Source organism: Ammodytes marinus (genome assembly GCF_949987685.1).
Source record: "Ammodytes marinus genome assembly, chromosome: 20".
Taxonomy (NCBI): Eukaryota; Metazoa; Chordata; class Actinopteri; order Uranoscopiformes; family Ammodytidae; genus Ammodytes; species Ammodytes marinus.
Genome location: NC_137224.1, coordinates 17574466 through 17591923, shown reverse-complemented (window position 1 = coordinate 17591923; position 17458 = coordinate 17574466). Strand labels below are relative to the sequence as shown.

Sequence of the window (17458 nt, the reverse complement as noted above, 5' to 3'; positions counted from 1 at the left end):
GTGTCCTATCAGGAATACTTAACAAGAATGATGTTGGGTTTTCCTATCTGTTGTAGAGATACTTTAGCCTGGCACCACCCGCCTACCTACTTCCGCTCAATTTTTATTTCCCTTCAGTAGTCAGTAGGGTTGCAAAGGGGTGGAAAGTTTCCGGTAAATTACCGGAAAGTTTCCGGAAAGTTTCCACGGGAACTTTCGCTCGGGAATTTTGGGAATATCCAAAATTGGAAATTATAGGAATTAACTAAATGTCGGTAATTTAAATTATTATTTTTTCACATCCAAACATAAATCTAAACATTTAAACACTATGTTTGGTCATAGGCAGACATCCATGCAAAATAATACAATTAAAAAACATTACATTTGAACAGATTTATTTGTAAGAAGAACTTTATCAAGTTGATTATTTTATGAACAATCAATAATTTCACTGAACAACAAAAAGATGAATGTTGAGTTTTATATTAGTCATCTGTCTGAACCCAACCATTCAATAAATAAAGTCAAATGCCCCCCATGTGATGGAGGAATGCACAGAGCATGTAGGGGGCATGGCCTCAGTACCCCTGCAGTAGGATGTGTGCTATGTGCAATTTGCCAAGTGTACTTGCATAAAATCTGGTTGTTTTAGTCAAGGTTATGCTAAAATACATTGTCCCCAACTATATGTAAAATCACAGTTTCAGCCTCTGTAAACCTGGTCTAGTAAAAATCAATATATGATATCAAGTTGGGTGTCTCAATAAACTTAAAAAAAAATCTGATTTGAAATTAAATATTCATAAATATATTGAAACGTAGTTGAAAAAACTGCTTTTTACAGTCTAGAACGTTTGTCTGGACTGAAATAACATAGTTAGGAGAATTTAGTGCATTTGGGCTGCTTTAAATTTAGTAAATTCCCGTTTATTCCCGTTAATTCCCAAAATTCCCGTTAATTCCCATAAATTCCCGTTAATTCCCATGGAAAGTTTCCAACTTTGAAAATTCCCGGAATTTTGCAACCCTAGTAGTCAGTCAGTCTCGGTCCGCGCTATATTAGCGGGTTTTATCAGCCAGACTTTTTGGCTGTTTAATCAGCGAACAGAGGGAGTGGCTGAGAACAATGACTTGCGGCAGTTTCATTTGTAGTCGGAAGCCGGAGCACAAAACGTCATGTGATTGTTTGGCAGATCCAGAGTGGCACTGAGCAGATCCAATACTTTTAAACTTCAACAGATACCCACCTTCAAGTGAGTTAACATTTGACATTAACTGAACGATTCCAGACCTTCTGTACAAATAAATGAAGAACGATGGTCTGGTAGAACCAGGCTAAAGATACTTGGGAGGTCAAACTACAATGTCATTTTTTTTAAATTGCGATTTAATCACAGAATTTCCATAGTTAATCACAAGCAATCATATTTGTTCATTCAAAATTGTATTGTTGTTGTTCGTTTCCATGACCCTGGTAGGAAGTAGGACACTGCTGCTGCTACGGCTTGTAAGGGTGCGACAAAGGCAACGCGATTCACGTGAATAAAATTGTACGTGTTATGCTCCGGTAAATGGGCCATTAATGATTACGCTCACAGTATTCTAGCCACACATGCGTTCACATTCACATTTACAGAAAATATAGACACCACAGGCATTACACCACACTATTGTACATTTATGATCTTTTGAGTAAAGACCATTTAACATTGTCCAATTATGCAGAGTAGCACATTCTGACCCTCAGAAGAGAACAGAATTAATTTAATCTCACAATGGTTTTCTTGAGTTATCAAAGTTCTGCTTGTCCTCTCATGGTGCATGCATAGAATTTCAAATTATTAATAATATAAGATTTCCAGCACTTCATTCCACGCCTTCCATCCACCTTTCCATCACACGTATCTCTCTCACTGCGTCAAAGTGATTGAATTCACCAGTCAATGTCACTTAGCATTGTTGAGTCGCAATGAGGAGTCATGAGTGGGGCAGCTGTGATTGAACGAGGTGTGTTGGCTGAAAGTCAGAGGGAAAAACTTGACTTTTAAATAGTACAGCTAGACATGCTCAGCATGACACATTACCTGACCACTTGCTATTTGCTTTTCTTTCCTTTTTTCCTTGGGCAAAGTAGATTTTCAACAATATAAAAATGGTTTCTTACGGACACGAAGTGCATTAGTTAATTAAGCCTCAAGTAAACTTGCCGGATTCCCACATACAAATATTCACATTATTCCTGTGTGTGATGAATACATTGGTATTTATTTGCACGGCTAAGTGCAGATCAAACTAACTGAATCGTTTTCATTCCTAGTGATGTCAGACCCCTTGGTCGTATAAGGAAAAAATAACCAGACCTACCCACATAATTAATGTAAATGTAGTAGCTGTTGTGACACTCAGATATTGCTTTCCCCGCCGCTTTAAGTCAATTTCGAGACCGTACTTTATCCTCGGTTGAGGATGGCTCCAAGCTATATGCTTCTCACATCATAGTCAACAAACCCTGCGGCCATACATTCTGCGAATGGAAAATTTGATTGAATATCACAGCTGAAATTAGTATTCAGAGATGTGCCATGTGTAGCTTTATATCTCAGCTAGCAAAGGCCCAGTGCTGCGAGAATAGCAGTGTGGCTTCCACAAACAAACAACTCTCTTGTCTTGGCCATTATTTATTTACTCCTTTATCCATTACATTGGCTTGTAATCTCTATTCAGTTCAGAATAAATCTTTGCTCTCAAAGTAAGCTGACCTTTTTAAACCCAAGGGTGAAGGATAGCTGGCATCTAGCAGCCTAAAAATATATCAAAGTGAGTTTATGGTTGAAGGTCTTTGAACCATCTTAACAAGAAAACAAATCAAAGACCATATCCCTCTGCTAATACTCTACTGGAAACACCCTTTGAATTCCTTTTTGCCGCTGTGTATATCGCTGCAATGTAAAATGGGCAATGCTTGAAACTTGAACTTTTTGTTTTGAGCAAGACATTTAGACTGCCGCTTCGGTCCGACATGTTTCAACAACAACCCAAATGGATTGCCATTAAATATTGAACAGACGTCCATTATCCTCGGAGGATAAATCTTAATGACCTTAGTGACCAACCAACTGGTAAATGTTTTCACATATCCATTGACATTTCTCAACATCTACTGGATGGATTGGCATAAGATTTTGTGTGGGCATGCACTGCCACCAGCTGATTCATCCTAATGTCTTTGGCTTTGGTATACTATAAGGTTAATATTTTTTGTTACGGAGGGAAATGTCTGAACTCCTACTGGATGGATTGCAATAAAACTTGATAAAGACATTCATGTTCCCCTCAGGGTGAATCACAACAATTTTAAAGCGTATAGATGAGCAATTGATTCAGCCGTGTAATGATTACAGATATTCACTGTATATTTTAAATGAAAGCATGATTGATTCGTTAAAGAAATGTGACAACTATATGGTTGGAAAGTTCAATGTATGTGTTGAAACTGCAAAGCTTGCAGTTCCTTTTAAATGTTTTGTTTCATTCAGCTGACAACCAGAATTATTTCCCAGAACCAAAATCACACTTGCACTGCCATTTCCTTCAGTTTTTATTCGGTGAGATTACCCCATGTTTACTCAATAAGCTCGTCTAAATTACACATTAGGCTCCAAGAACATTGGACTGGTTTGCATCATCTATTCCTCGCACATTGTGACTTTCTAACTCTTGATAAGTTGAAACGCTTTTCAACTATGTGCTCAGATAGTATTTGGCAGTTCTGAGGGGTGGTTATATAAGCTGGATGTTTGAAATACAAATACATTTGACCGGCAAGTAATTTCTGTGTGACCTTTCCTTGAAATTACATTTTGTGTGCTTATTCAGCATGGAAATACAGGACATGCATGTAATTATATTTTTCCACTGGTGGCAACTAACGACATAGAATTACCCTGTTTTCTGTACTTAGGTATTCTTGCTGGAACTGTAGTTGTGAAGCCTGTGGTGCTGCAGGGTTCAGATGATATTGGCAGAGCCTACTGTTGGATGCTTTGATGACTCGGTTAATTAAGCACATCTAATGTTACGTTAACTTCAACAGTTTTGTCATTTATGACTTTCCTCTTAACCATTTTCTGACTGTCAAATTCCATAGCATTTGTGCTCTTACTGTATATGTATCCTGAATCAATAGTCCAATTTTATATATATATATATATTATATATATAATATATATTATATATATATATATATATTATATTATTTATATATATACAGTTTACTTTCTAAGTCTTAATTAAATGTTGCAGATTTCTTCAGCGATATTGGGAGTCGTCTGCTATAGATATTCTATTGTGGACGTTGATGAAACTTCTTCGCCGTACAATTACGATTTAAAGCTTTCTCATGAATGCAGATTAGTGGCAGGCTTTCCAGCCTTTAGAGTGAACTGCGCTTCCGATTTTCCCTCCACTCTCATTCAGGACACGCATTTGATCTTTACATTAAAAGCAACAGATGATTGCCTCCTTCAGGTGTCTGGTGTCGTAGAAAAATTTTGACAATGTTTTTCTCTTCATGTGTAATGCTTTCAGTTCCTCAAGCGTTTTTGCCCTTTTTCAAAAGAAGCAAACAAAGTTTTGATGCCTCCATGATTTGATTGTTTTTAAGCATAATTTGATTTCAAGTATTCCAAGTCTGCCAGGGCTCAATTGACATTTGCTCCTATAATTACTTTGTGCTTTGTAGAAACCACTGTGAATTATAAAAGTGAATGTCTTCTTCATTGCTAAGTACTTTATGTTTTTGCCCTGTTGCATTGCTAGACTTAAAGGGTTTCACAGTTATAGACATGTTGTAAATAATTAAGAATGAAACATAAGTATGACTGGAACAACTGTAACAAATAATGAACCTTTAAAAAAAGCAAAAAAATACAAGATTATAACAATACCGATATTGAATCACCTTTCTCCTTAGTTAAATTTGGTGGAGTTCAATACAACTTATTTAAGGGAACAAAGTCAGGTGTTTCTCCTTGAACATTTTTTCAGTTAACAGAAAGTTGACCTCTGAGAGAGAGAAAAAATTGATATTAATAAAGATAGGGTAAGGGTAATTAAGATAATCCAAAAGAAACAGGTCCAAAAGGTATGTGAGCTATTATGTTAGACATTGTGATTATAGGATTGGCTACAGCAATAATTAAGAGCAAGACTCAAATTCACTTTAGAATAAAGTCTTGCTATCTATGTCTTGCAGCTTCTTCACACCGCCTGTCACTGATGAGTTTTTGTTGTTTGTTGTCTTACCGTTTCCCTCGCTCCCCGTTTCATCTGCTGCAGTGCTCAGCTGTCAATCATAAATCAGACACAAAGGCTAATTGTTTAGACTCGTTTCCATCGTATCCTAGTTTGCCCATCTGAACAAAAACAACGTCTTAGAATGCATATTGTATGTGCCAAGTTTCTTCTGTTCACCCAGCATAGTAGCATTCTGGTGCTTCTATTATACAAGGGCAAATTCAACTCGACAGTCAGCCAATAATGGTGGTCTGAAAATCCTTAATAAACATCCCTCAGTTGCCCTTTTTTGTTGGAATACATTATTTAATTGTGGGAAAACGTTATTTGCATTTTCAACTGATAAATAGAAACACTATTTGGTATTTTCCGAATGCAAACTCACATTTACAACCGAATAATGCAGTTGGTAAATAATATATGACAGTAGAGATGGAAGCCTTAGTCTTGATTGCCACAAGTGTTGGATTCAACAGAAAAGGCAAATATGCATTATCCCGTTTCAGGCTATTCTGTATTGACAGTTTGTGCCTCTCAGTTTGCTCTTGTCTTTCCATCGTCAGCCCAAGAGCTTTTGGCTTATCTTGCCTTGTATCCCTGTACGTTGTCCTTTGTGCAATCATAAATATGTAGAAAGACAGAACGAAGGGTAACAAGGTATGTAGGGTGAGTATGATTTAAGCCCTCTATTGAAGAATGGTCCTTTGATCAATTAAGCAAATGGATGCTCATCCCAAGTGAGCCATACGCCAAGCATGTATTGATATGTGTCTACAGAACTGGTGATAACTTATACCTTACCACTCAATGATTTGATCACCATTTGTTAGTAAAGTTCTCTTTTATAATGAGTTGTGTGTACATTAAATTACAAGCAGTAAGAGATCCATAGCTTTTGAACCCTCTGAACTGATAACTGATTATCCTTGGAAAGCACTCAACTTTAATTGATTCTAATGTGACATTTGGAATTACAAAAATATGGATGAATGTGTATTAAGCAATGCTGGCGGATTTGCCCTAGAGAAGGCAATAGTAATTGTAGTGGTGAACACACCAACACTTCAACCTCTATTGGATTGATTGCCATTGCAATTTTGAATGACTTCCATGGTACCCCAGAGGATGAATCCTAATGGATTTTGTTATACCAGAATCCTACCCTAGCTTCACCATGGGGTTTTGAATTAACTGTCTCGACATCTGTAGGATGGATTGCTGTGGGATTGTATACAATCAAGGTCTAAAGTTTAATAATTATTTTGTGCAAAATGTTGATTTATGACCAAATACCTGCTAAACCGATGACATTCCCATTAATCTTAGCTGTGTGCATTGCTCATTTTAAATGCCAAACATGATAAGCACCATGCCGACTAAGCAAACTGTCATTGTAAGCATCTTACAATTTTTCTTTTTTTTTTCAAGAATTTTTTTTGGCATTTTTATGCTTTATTGATAGTCTAGAGACAGAGTTGAAATGGGGCAGAGAGGGCAGTGACATGCAGAGAACGACCGCGGGCTGGAATCGAACCCCGGTCTGCTGCTGGCCGAGGCCCATGGGGGGGGCGCCCTACCAACTGAGCTAAGGGCGCCCCCATAGCGTCTTACAATTCTGCCTCACAAAGATCCAAGCATTGGTTGTAGATGCGTTTTTTAATATGATACATTTATTTTTATTGTCATGACTTCAGAATGCTTCTTTAGAGCTTTTCCTTACATTGCAAGAAAAGTTGAGGGAAATATTTAATACATGTAGTTTACCTGTGTAATTATCTGGATAGCCAGATTTTTGGCAATTGATTACATATTGGATACCTCTCCCCTTTCACATATGAATTAGTAAACTTCTTTCAGCCAAACATAAAAATAACAAGCAATGAGGAATTCCCATGATGGAAGAGGAAGACCTACAGAGAAATAAGAAATATAGTGTCTTTATTGAAGACGACACCTAAATGAAATGATAGTTGCAGTGCAGGTTGAGCAAGATTACTTACGATGACAGACTGAGTCATAGATGATCGATTACGCTTTGAAGCGCGAAATGAAGTGGGAGAAAGTGGACAGCTTTGACAGTTTTATCTCCCAGATAGACAGGGGCATGATGGATGGAAGAGAAGACATGTCACAAAGGACGAGGAATTGATGGAAGTGGGAAATTGAATGTAAACATCTTCTCCATGGTGGTATATTTGGCACTGACAAGGGTTACGGGCCATTAGAGAGGAGCAATGAAATTGACACATCTTGATAGGATAATCTAAGCAGAACCCTCTTGAGGATCAATTTAGCTTTATCCGTAAATCTAGGGGTTTATGGAGAGAGAACCGGCATACTATAATGAAGGACATATTTCCATACCTGCCCAGTACTTCACAGAGCCAGTAAATGCTCTTCCTGTAAAGTAGGACTTCTCTGTCGGGCAAGTCGAGTCGTTTTATGCCTGTTTGTATTCCAGCAATCAATCAAACTATCTCTATCCAGCTTATTTCTCCATTTGCCACAGGCTGTGATTAGCCACTAACCACCACTGGCGAAAACTACTGCAGGAATTTAAGAGACTCTAGGAACTGAAAGCCTTCAACAGGCAACAAATCGCCCTTAGGAAAGATAAAAGCTTACTATTTTTTTTCTTTCTACACAACAATGGAACAGAACTCATGAGCATAACCCTCAAGCTCATCTTTAATGTTTACCATTCATGTAAATAAATTACTTTATTTACAATTCATCACTTTATTCAGGGTATTTTGTGCCAGACTGTGGGTCTGAGACATTCTAAACGTCACAAACACATACACACTTTACACCAAAAACTAATAACATTTACCAGTGCTGACATAGTATATCCAAAAGCATATCTCCGACCACACGCTTTTCGTGGTACCAATTCTGCTATTCTTTGTGCTGTATAATCTACACAAACAGTGCAACAATAAGTATTTGGACTTTTTAGTTTTCGATTCATGCCCAGCATTTTTTCATGTCTATACACAAGCAGTTTTATACAAGTATAAAGTGTGTGGCCTTCTGATAATACATTTATATTTTATCGCAGGGACCATGCACATCATGTGTTCAACATTTTAAAACAATATAATTATGAAAGTATTAGATGACTCACTGTTAGTTTCTATTATTGATGGTACTTTGCTCAATTGGAAGCTCAAAACTCTGCAGGGAAATCACTGACTGTGGACTGATTATGCCAGGACATGAATCTAGATGATAACCAGAATCTTTGCAAGACCATAGCACTCCATGGTGTCTAGAAGAAAGTTGTTAGTAATGAAAGGCATTTTGAGATGCTGTAGAGAGTGGTTTGGTGAAGCTAAAAGTGTTGCCATGTCTGTCTTCCTGTGTATCTTATATTTAGTCAAATTGAGAAATGGTTTATTCCAAGTGTTGCAAGGAGGAATAGTATTACTATAATTTTAAATCCATTGTGCCTGAAATATCAGTTATTCAAAATGTGTTGGAAACTAATTTGTCTGGTGATCACAAATTGCCAAGTAGTTTTATTTTAGACTCCTTATCTCGACGGCCTGACTTTAAACAGAGCTGATGAACTGAGAGAGCCGGTTGATTCACCTTATCAAGAGATACATTTATGATGGCAATGCTCACAGATTGTGCCAAGCTACTCAAATACATTTTGGTCTGCCAACAAAGAAAGAAGTATGAACCCAATGCCACATGACACCTATTCAACGCTTGCTGGTTTATGTTTAAATGTATTAATTAACAGTTGGAGCTCAATCAATTATTTCTTCTTATACCCTTGCTGTGAATACACTTATTGTATTGTGTGCTGCAGTTATTGTACTTACAGTAGGTCAATGCAAAGGGCCAGTAATCAATGCAAAGGGCCAGTAATTGGTTGATTTGCTTTAGTCCATTTATTTAGATTTTCTTATTCTTCGTATGTATTTGTGACAGTTTGTATATGTTCATGGACAAGATAAAGAACTGCAATGCTATCGGCTCTTTATAAAGACAGGATTAATATCTGGTAAAAAAAAATGGCTTTCCAAAATATGCATATGGAAACTGCGGGAGGAAGTAGACGAAAATGTACGTGACCGAGAATGTTTGTACCAAATTTCAGGAAAACTCATTCAATTGTTGACATTTGAACTTTAAACCAAAGACATCAACCTCTTGGTGGTTCTAGATAGAAGGTCAGTGGAACCCGAAATACCTAGATTGAACCTCTGGGTATCATGAATGTCTATACAAAAGTGTGGTCTGCTAATCTACCTAGTAGATGCATAAATATTCCACTTTATATGTGAAAATGTTGACTGGCTGGAGGTGGTAGATGTGTGCGGATCACCAAATGCATTAGGACCATGTATGTACCAAATTCCATGCCAATTCATCCAATAGTTGTTGAGACATCTCGGGCTGGACCAAAGTTTTGGCACAATCAACCTAGGAACAACACAGTTAGAGGCCCTTCCTCTTGCTCTCATCCGCATTGTATGTTATATGTGCAGGCCTGAGGAGGATCCTGTGTGTTTCTTCGTTTGCTGTCTTGAATATTAATTATTTGCCAAGTGAATTTGAGTTTAAAAGGTGCAGTTCAGTCAGACAACAGGGTCAAAATATTGAAATAAAGTGCAAATATTAATAATGAAAACAACACAAATTTTTAACTGACATATTATTATTATGCACAATTCAAACCATAAAATGCCTACATCAATGCATGCAGATGAATTCCAGCTATGTGTACATTTTCTTTTAATTTCTATGGCGGAAGACTTCATATCTGAAGCTGAAACTAGTTGAAAAAGGTCGACTATTTGGCTCTGAGTGAGCTAACAAAGCAGTAATTGGGTCCTGGCACAAGTGTTAAGACAGGTGCTTCAATAGCCGTGAGGCTGTCTTGTATTCAGATTTAATGAGTGAGACTAGAGATTATGGAATGAACCTGGGGTTTGGCTGCTTGAAATGCAAAACGGAGAGAAGAACCTTAGAGGAAGCAGGAGCAGAAGTATTTGCTTAGAATGGATTGTTAAAAGAAGAGGAAGGGAGAATGTTGTTAATAGGGTCACAGAAAAATTGAGAAAATAAAAACAAAGTAGATTGCGTTTCCCACTCTTGTGTCTCAGGTGAATTACCGTAAGTAAGATTTACTTATTGACCCATACAATCTGATGGTCTGAGAAAAAGTCGGCTTAACTAAATTATATTCCTCACCTTGTTTTTGCCATTTGGTATCCCAGATACCTTTCTTAACACACACATTAGAAACGGGGGAACAACCAGCTCCATAGCCACCTGTGCAGCAAGGTGTGAGGCAAAGCTGAGAAATTGAGAAATATCTGACAAGTTAAATTACATCACACGATAAGAACCATCTGCTACATTTGACCAACCATAATGTTTGGATGAAAGTCCCTGCTATAATTTCAAACTATTGAAACTTGAAAATTGAAACTAGCTGTGCAGTTGTTCATCAGGTTAATTAGTCTACTAAAAGTAGCCCTTTAAAGCAGAGTTCAAATAAAGTTGGTGTCCAGCGTTTTGCCTTAAAGGACATGGCTACCCATAACACACTGCATCGATCACACTAAATAGATATATGTGCAGAATGATCAATTGTATAAGCCTTAGATGGAATGCTGGAATGCATCATAAATAGGCTATAGAGCTGACAATATGGACACTAAAATAAACACTTTTTTTTATATATATATATATATTTTTTTTATTTTAAATTTTTTCCAAAATATGAATTCCTTTAAGCCTACTCTCTATTAAAGAAGAGATTGCTTCCATACGCTGTTTTTTGTTAAATATTTATGATTGCCCTCGATAATGCCTTTGATCAGAGAGTTCTTAAAAGAAAAGCACAGATATTTATTTATTTTGAATGCACTGTATTACATAGGCAGGATAAAAAGGCTACTGTGGTTCAGTACATTTCATATACAGTATCCTTTTATATATTCTTTCCACAAATACCTTGTAATCTTGTAATATTATTATTGACGGTCATATTGCCCACCCTTTTATTGCTAGCTAAGTGCAGTTTTGGTTCACTCTCTGTCTGGCCTCTCTTTGATCTCTCTGAAATAAAGATGTCAAATAAATAGAAATCAATCATCTTATGTTCCAAACCTTGCGTCCGTTGAACACAGCATTCTGCTTTTGACTGTGTAACTCGGTTCCATCTCCTGGCTTATTGCTTTGTGCAGCCCAATGGGGATAAGGTTGGAGAGTGGATAGAGAATATGTGACATTCATGTCATTTAAAAGGAAAAGGAACTACGGGTTGTTTTTGATTACCAACATGAAAGAGGCACGAGTCCTCACTAGGGAAAATGATAAATAAAGGTAAGGAAAGGATTGTTTGTCCTCTGATATCATGGTGAAGATTTAATTTCTGCCAGGCGTTGACAATTCAAGAGTGCAGGACTTGAAAAGAATAAATTGCTCTCACCTTAAATTCCCAAAACTCAGCTCACAGAGTTCGATTTTGATCCAAACCAAATTAATCGACTCTATTGTACTTCTCTTGATTGACATAGCTGATTGGTTCGATGCTAGCTGCCTGTTACTCTGAAGTGCTGCTTCTGACTGCAGAGCAACATAAATGCATCCATTGCTTTTGATTTGCAGGCCTGAACACAGACTCGTGTTTTGCCTTTTTTAACTGCTGGTACTGTGGCAGCTAAGAGAGGAGCTCCGAGAACCCAAACATAATACAAATGTGCATGTGGGAAGAGTAATTGATAGACAGTAGAATCTTCCTGTGGATACTTTACACTTGAGAAGACCAGTGTATTCAGTCATACAGAACCCTCTCCTCTATCTTTGGACTTAGACTACTAATATAAACTGACTAGGCTTTGGACTGGAATATGCTTTCAGGGCGAATTACCTATAAGGATGCTGAATACACTGGAGACCGGCATACAGACACTCTGCACTCACATCCAATTTAAGATTTAAACCTGCGGTGTTTAGGGAAGTCAACAGTAATGTTTGTTGGCAGTATTTACACAAATAAACATAGTTATTTTGTATATATTTTTGTGTGCATGATTACAAAAGGTCTGAACTACACAAACATGTTTGTTTATGCCGGAGAGAAAATTCTAAATATGAGTCAACGGTAATGAGGCCATCACACGCACGTGCAACTTAAGAACAAATCTGTTCAGATGAGTGCCTCTTTTAGCCCAATGGCTGAGATCACATTACCTTCAAATCCACTCGATCAAAGTATTTATTCTTAAGGTGACTGTATGTACACTTAATATTTTCTAATGCATAATGAAAGTTCTGTTTAAACTTTCTATGTTTGAATAGTGCCGAAATGTCATCTTGCTCGTCAGTCTTAGCCTTAATATTTGTTATTAATACAAGTATCTGTATTTCAACTTTCTTTTTTAATTCCTTTTTTCTTTTCCTGGCTTCTCTCAGGTAATGTTGGCTGCTTCCTATTGGTCCTTGCTGGCACCGGCAATCGGCATGGCGGAGGATTCTGGGAAGTACGGCTCATTTGCTTTCGTGCCCGTGGCTGTGGGATTCACACTTGGTGCGGCCTTTGTCTACTTTGCCGACCTGGCCATGCCCCTTCTGGTAGGAACCTCATACAATACATGTGTATGGGCTGTAGGGATTGGGAATCATTATGATTTTGTTATACAGACATCATTGCTGAGATTGCTTATTGATACAGATTCAGCAGTTATTGTATTATAAATGTTTGCAGACATAACAAGCTAGATTTCTAAAGCTGTCAAACGCGCAGCACTGCTTCAGTTTTTTAATGTTGTATTTGAAAGTGTTCATGAGGTTGCTGATGTGACTTGCTTTGAACAGCATTTCAATACATATAGTAAAGTGAGATCACACTTTTGAATGTGTTTCCCTGTTTGTCACAATTGGAGAACACAGAAAGTAAGTATATAGTTTATTGCATCCCTCTTGATGCAACCGCTGCATCAGCTTCATTCTTCCCACCACGAATGGCTCATTTATCTTTTAAAACTCCCATACAGCTCAAGGGTCGTGTCCACAGCGGGAGTTTTTTTCAGGTCACATTGTTAATATGGTCTTAACAACTGTTGTAACATGCAAAATAATAGAATATTAAACACAGGCTAATTATTGGTAATTACAACGACACTGCATCTACATGAGGTAAGCCTTTGTTGACCGGGCAGATACATGCTCTACAACATTAGGATCCGTCCCCTTCTTACCCAGAAGGCTGTGCAGGTTCTGGTCCAGGCACTTGTCATCTCACACCTAGACTACTGCAACTCCCTCCTTGCTGGTCTGCCTGCAAAGTGCCATCCGCCTACTGCAGCTCATTCAGAATGAAGCATCTCAATTGGTCTTCAACCTACCCAAATTCTCTCACACTACACCGCTCTTCCGTTTCCTTCACCTGCTACCAGTAGTTGCCCGCATCCGATTAAAGATATAAGAACGTGCGTACTGTGCTGCAAACGGATCAGGCCCAGCTTACATCCAGGACATGGTCAAACCTTACACCCCAGCTCACCCACTCAGCTCTGCATCGACCTATCTGCATGCTTCACCCTCACTGCAAGGGACACCCAGTCATTTTGACTAAATCCCGACTGTTTGCTCTCCTGTTTACATAATGGTGCAACAAGATCCCCATTGACAACAGCTGAAAGCCTACACATCTTCCACCGCAGGCTTATAACACATCTCTTCAGACTGTACCTTGGTTATGAAGATGATGCATTAATGTAAAACAAGAAAGAAAAACTTGTACTTACATGTTACACCTACATGTAGCACTTAAATGTGGCATTTTGTAGTTTGGTTTATTTGAAGCTAATGTACATGCGTCATTCTTGCTGTTCTGAGTTTGTACCTTCATGGTTGAATGCACGTACTGGAAGTCGCTTTGGATAAAATCGTCAGCTAAATTAATTTAAATGTAATGTAATGCATGGATTTTTTCCACCTGCAGTACATCCAGGTTTTTTCTTAGCAGTAGAATCTACAATTTAAACATTTCATGGCGCTTTTTGAGCTCCTGCGCCAGTTTTGTGTGGCGATACCAGTTTGTAAATGCTGCCATACTGAGAAATACAGAGATAGTTTTGTGGAGCTGATAGGCTTAATCAACTTTATCTCAACTCATTTGGCAATGGCTTGAATGTAACCGACATTCATTGATATGAATGAGACAGCTGGCATAGACTAGCCTGGTCCAACCAGACCATCGTACTTCATTTCATTTGTACAGAAGGTCTGGAAGTGCTGTAATTGGCAAACGTTCACTCACTTGGAGGCGAGTGTCTGTCGAAGTTTAAAACTATTGGATCTGCCCAGTGCCACTCTGGATTAGCCAACCAATTGCATCACGTTTGGTCGTCACGTGTGTCATGAGCCGGCTTCTGACGGTGCGTTCCAGTTGCACGGGGAACTCGTAAATTTCCGACTTTACTACTATTGTAGTCTATGAATCTACCGGTACCTGGCAACAGTAACTTGTTAGAGCCTAACGTTTAGTTATTTGGACGAGAAAGGTTTTAGGCGTCCATACTTTCGCGAGCAGATGCACTGGAACACAGACAGGTCGGAACTCGGAACTCGGAACTACCAAGTCGGAAATCTCCTTCTTCCGAGTATAAAGGAACGCAGCATTCAACTGAAACTGGAGCGCGACTTCGACGTCATCGTTCTCAGCCACTCGCTCTGTTCGCTGATTGGACGACTGTAGATTCTCCGGATAATCTGGGAAATGCGCTGTACACCCAGACTGACTACTGAAGGGAAAATGAAATTTGACCGGAAGTAGGCGGGCGGGCGGAGCCAGGCTAGGCATAGACCACATTCATGTTAGAATTAAATCTGTTATGTGATTCTAGTTCCAAGGTAGTTGTAACTGTACACCAGGGGTGTCCAAACTTTTTTCACTGAGGGCCACATACAGAAAAATCTACGAAGGGCCGGGCCACTTTGCAAAAGTAATACATTTATCAGGACATGTAGCTGCTCTGATGTTTAGTTTCATAATGTCTTCGTAAATTGTAATCCTTCTTCACGGCAAGACTTTCCTTGCACATTAAACAGACACATTTCCCCTCAGAGCCGGCCCAACCCTTCATGGGGCCCTAAGCATAATTTGATTGGGGGGGCCCCTCTCCAATGTTAGCGCTGCCCAAATCATTGCCCACTGTTAAATGCCATTGAGACACCCAGTGTTTTCTGCTATTGCCTCCAATGTCCAGCTGGGTGAAAATAGTAGCCAGCCGAGATCCAGACCCTCCTAAAGGGGTTCCGGGGTTATACCACATGGATTTTCCATAATAATATTAATTTAAAATAAAATATTATGCAGGGTCCTCTGGGATGGGCTTGGTGCTCTTTTTCTTTTTTGGGACATATTTCTCTGTAATATAATGAGTGCATTTAAATTATTAAAAAATTAAAAGGGCCATATTACATTATATTTTTTAAATGTGCCACGGGCCAATCAATCATTTGACACCCCTGCACTAGTGGGTTAACTAAGAAATGCAAAAAAGAAAAAGAAAAAATTCAAAGTGCCATATTACATTATATTTTTTAAATCGGTCGCGGGCCAATAAAAAGCGGGCCGCAGTTGGCCCGCGGGCCGTAGTTTGGACACCCCTGCTCTACACAATCAATTACCTGACCCTTTATGACTGTGCTCTGAGAGGCTGAGGGCTGGTGCCAAACCAGTCGACAATTTCATGAACAATGAAATGTCAATATTTAAAGAATAACTGTATTGTATCCCCGTTCTAAAACAGAATTTCATCAATATAATGCTCCCCACGTCAAACATATCTGATTATTAAATGGAAACATCTCTCAGCCTGCTTCTGACCTGAGTTTAACATAAAGGGAAATTGTAGACTTAGTGTTGCAGGCCTGAGCAGCAGAGAACAGCTGTTGCCTTAAGCTCCTCCAGTCACACCAGGACAGTGGCAGTGACACCGATTACATATGAAGGAGCGGCTGACACACCACAGTCATGCATACTCATACGAGATGACACACAACCGTATAAAACAACACTCGTGCACGTATGGACACAGTCTGCTGGGCACAGTGGATACAGAAAGAGGAGGTAGCTACGAACATGTCACATATACGTACACAAACAAGCCTGCGCACACATACAGTATGTAAAGTTAGCATGTGTGCTGTTTTAGAATGGTTTGAAGTAGGGATATCACTTTTATTCGAAGTCCGAATATTCTTTCGAAGGTGGGGTGAAAAGTTCGTATTCGAATTGTAATTCTCCATTCGAACTGTGTGCTGCAGTCTCATAAGCATTCAAAGTAGTTTCCCTTTTGATCCAGCAGAGGGCGCTTTCTAACTTTTCTATCAGTTTGGCGTATTGTATAACCTCTTGACCTGTCAGTAAACCAAGCTATTGTCAATCATGATGTTAAACTGTTGCTTTGCGCCCAAAATGGACCATAGTTAGCGGTGTCATTCTGGACGATCACCAAAAAATATGAGCAGCATCGTATGGGACTATTTGGGTTCAACACCGGGGATTGTAACGTCACGAAGAGTTGAGTACTTTTCGAAGCCGTCAATGTTTCCTTCTGGGATGACAGCCATGCAGACCAGTATGATTCAGTGTATCGTCTGAGCACTGACAGGCTGACCCCCCACCCCTTCAAGCCTTTCAGCAATGCTGGCAGCACTCATAGGCTTTTTTCCAAAGCCAATCTCTGGATATGACGCTGAGCATGTGCACTCAACCTCCGTAAACTGGGCTGCAGGTCAGTATTCCAACATGATAACAGCCCCAAACACACCTCCAAGACGACCACTGCCTTGCAAAAGAAACTGAAGGTAAATAAAAGGTGATGGACTTGCCAAGCATAAGTTGTTTAGTTTCATAGTGTCTTCGTAAATTGTAATCCTTCTTCACAGCAACACTTTCCTTGCAAATTAAACAGACACAGTTCCCCTCAGAGCCGGCCCAAGCCTCCAAGCCCTAAGCAGAATTTGATTAGGGGGCCCTCTCCAATTTTAGCGCTGCCCAAATAATTGACTATTGTTAGATGCCTTCAGACACCCAGTGTTTCTGCTATTGCCTCCAATGTCCAGCTGGGTGAAAATAGTAGCCAGCCGAGTTCCCGACTTTGCTAGGGGGGTCCGGGGGTGTGCCCCCCGGGAGATTTTTTTT

General features: G+C 39.0%; 1 protein-coding gene across 3 annotated transcripts in view; it reads left to right on the top strand.

Moving 5' to 3' along the window:
- The window catches only part of slc39a11 (solute carrier family 39, member 11), a 131551-nt gene that overhangs the window by 11025 nt on the left and 103068 nt on the right, over positions 1–17458 (top strand). For all 3 annotated transcript variants that reach the window (XM_080048743.1, XM_080048741.1, XM_080048742.1), the window contains exon 4: positions 12718–12876. In XM_080048743.1, coding sequence (XP_079904869.1) covers positions 12718–12876 — 159 coding nt within the window. The remainder of the gene's footprint in view (positions 1–12717; positions 12877–17458) is intronic.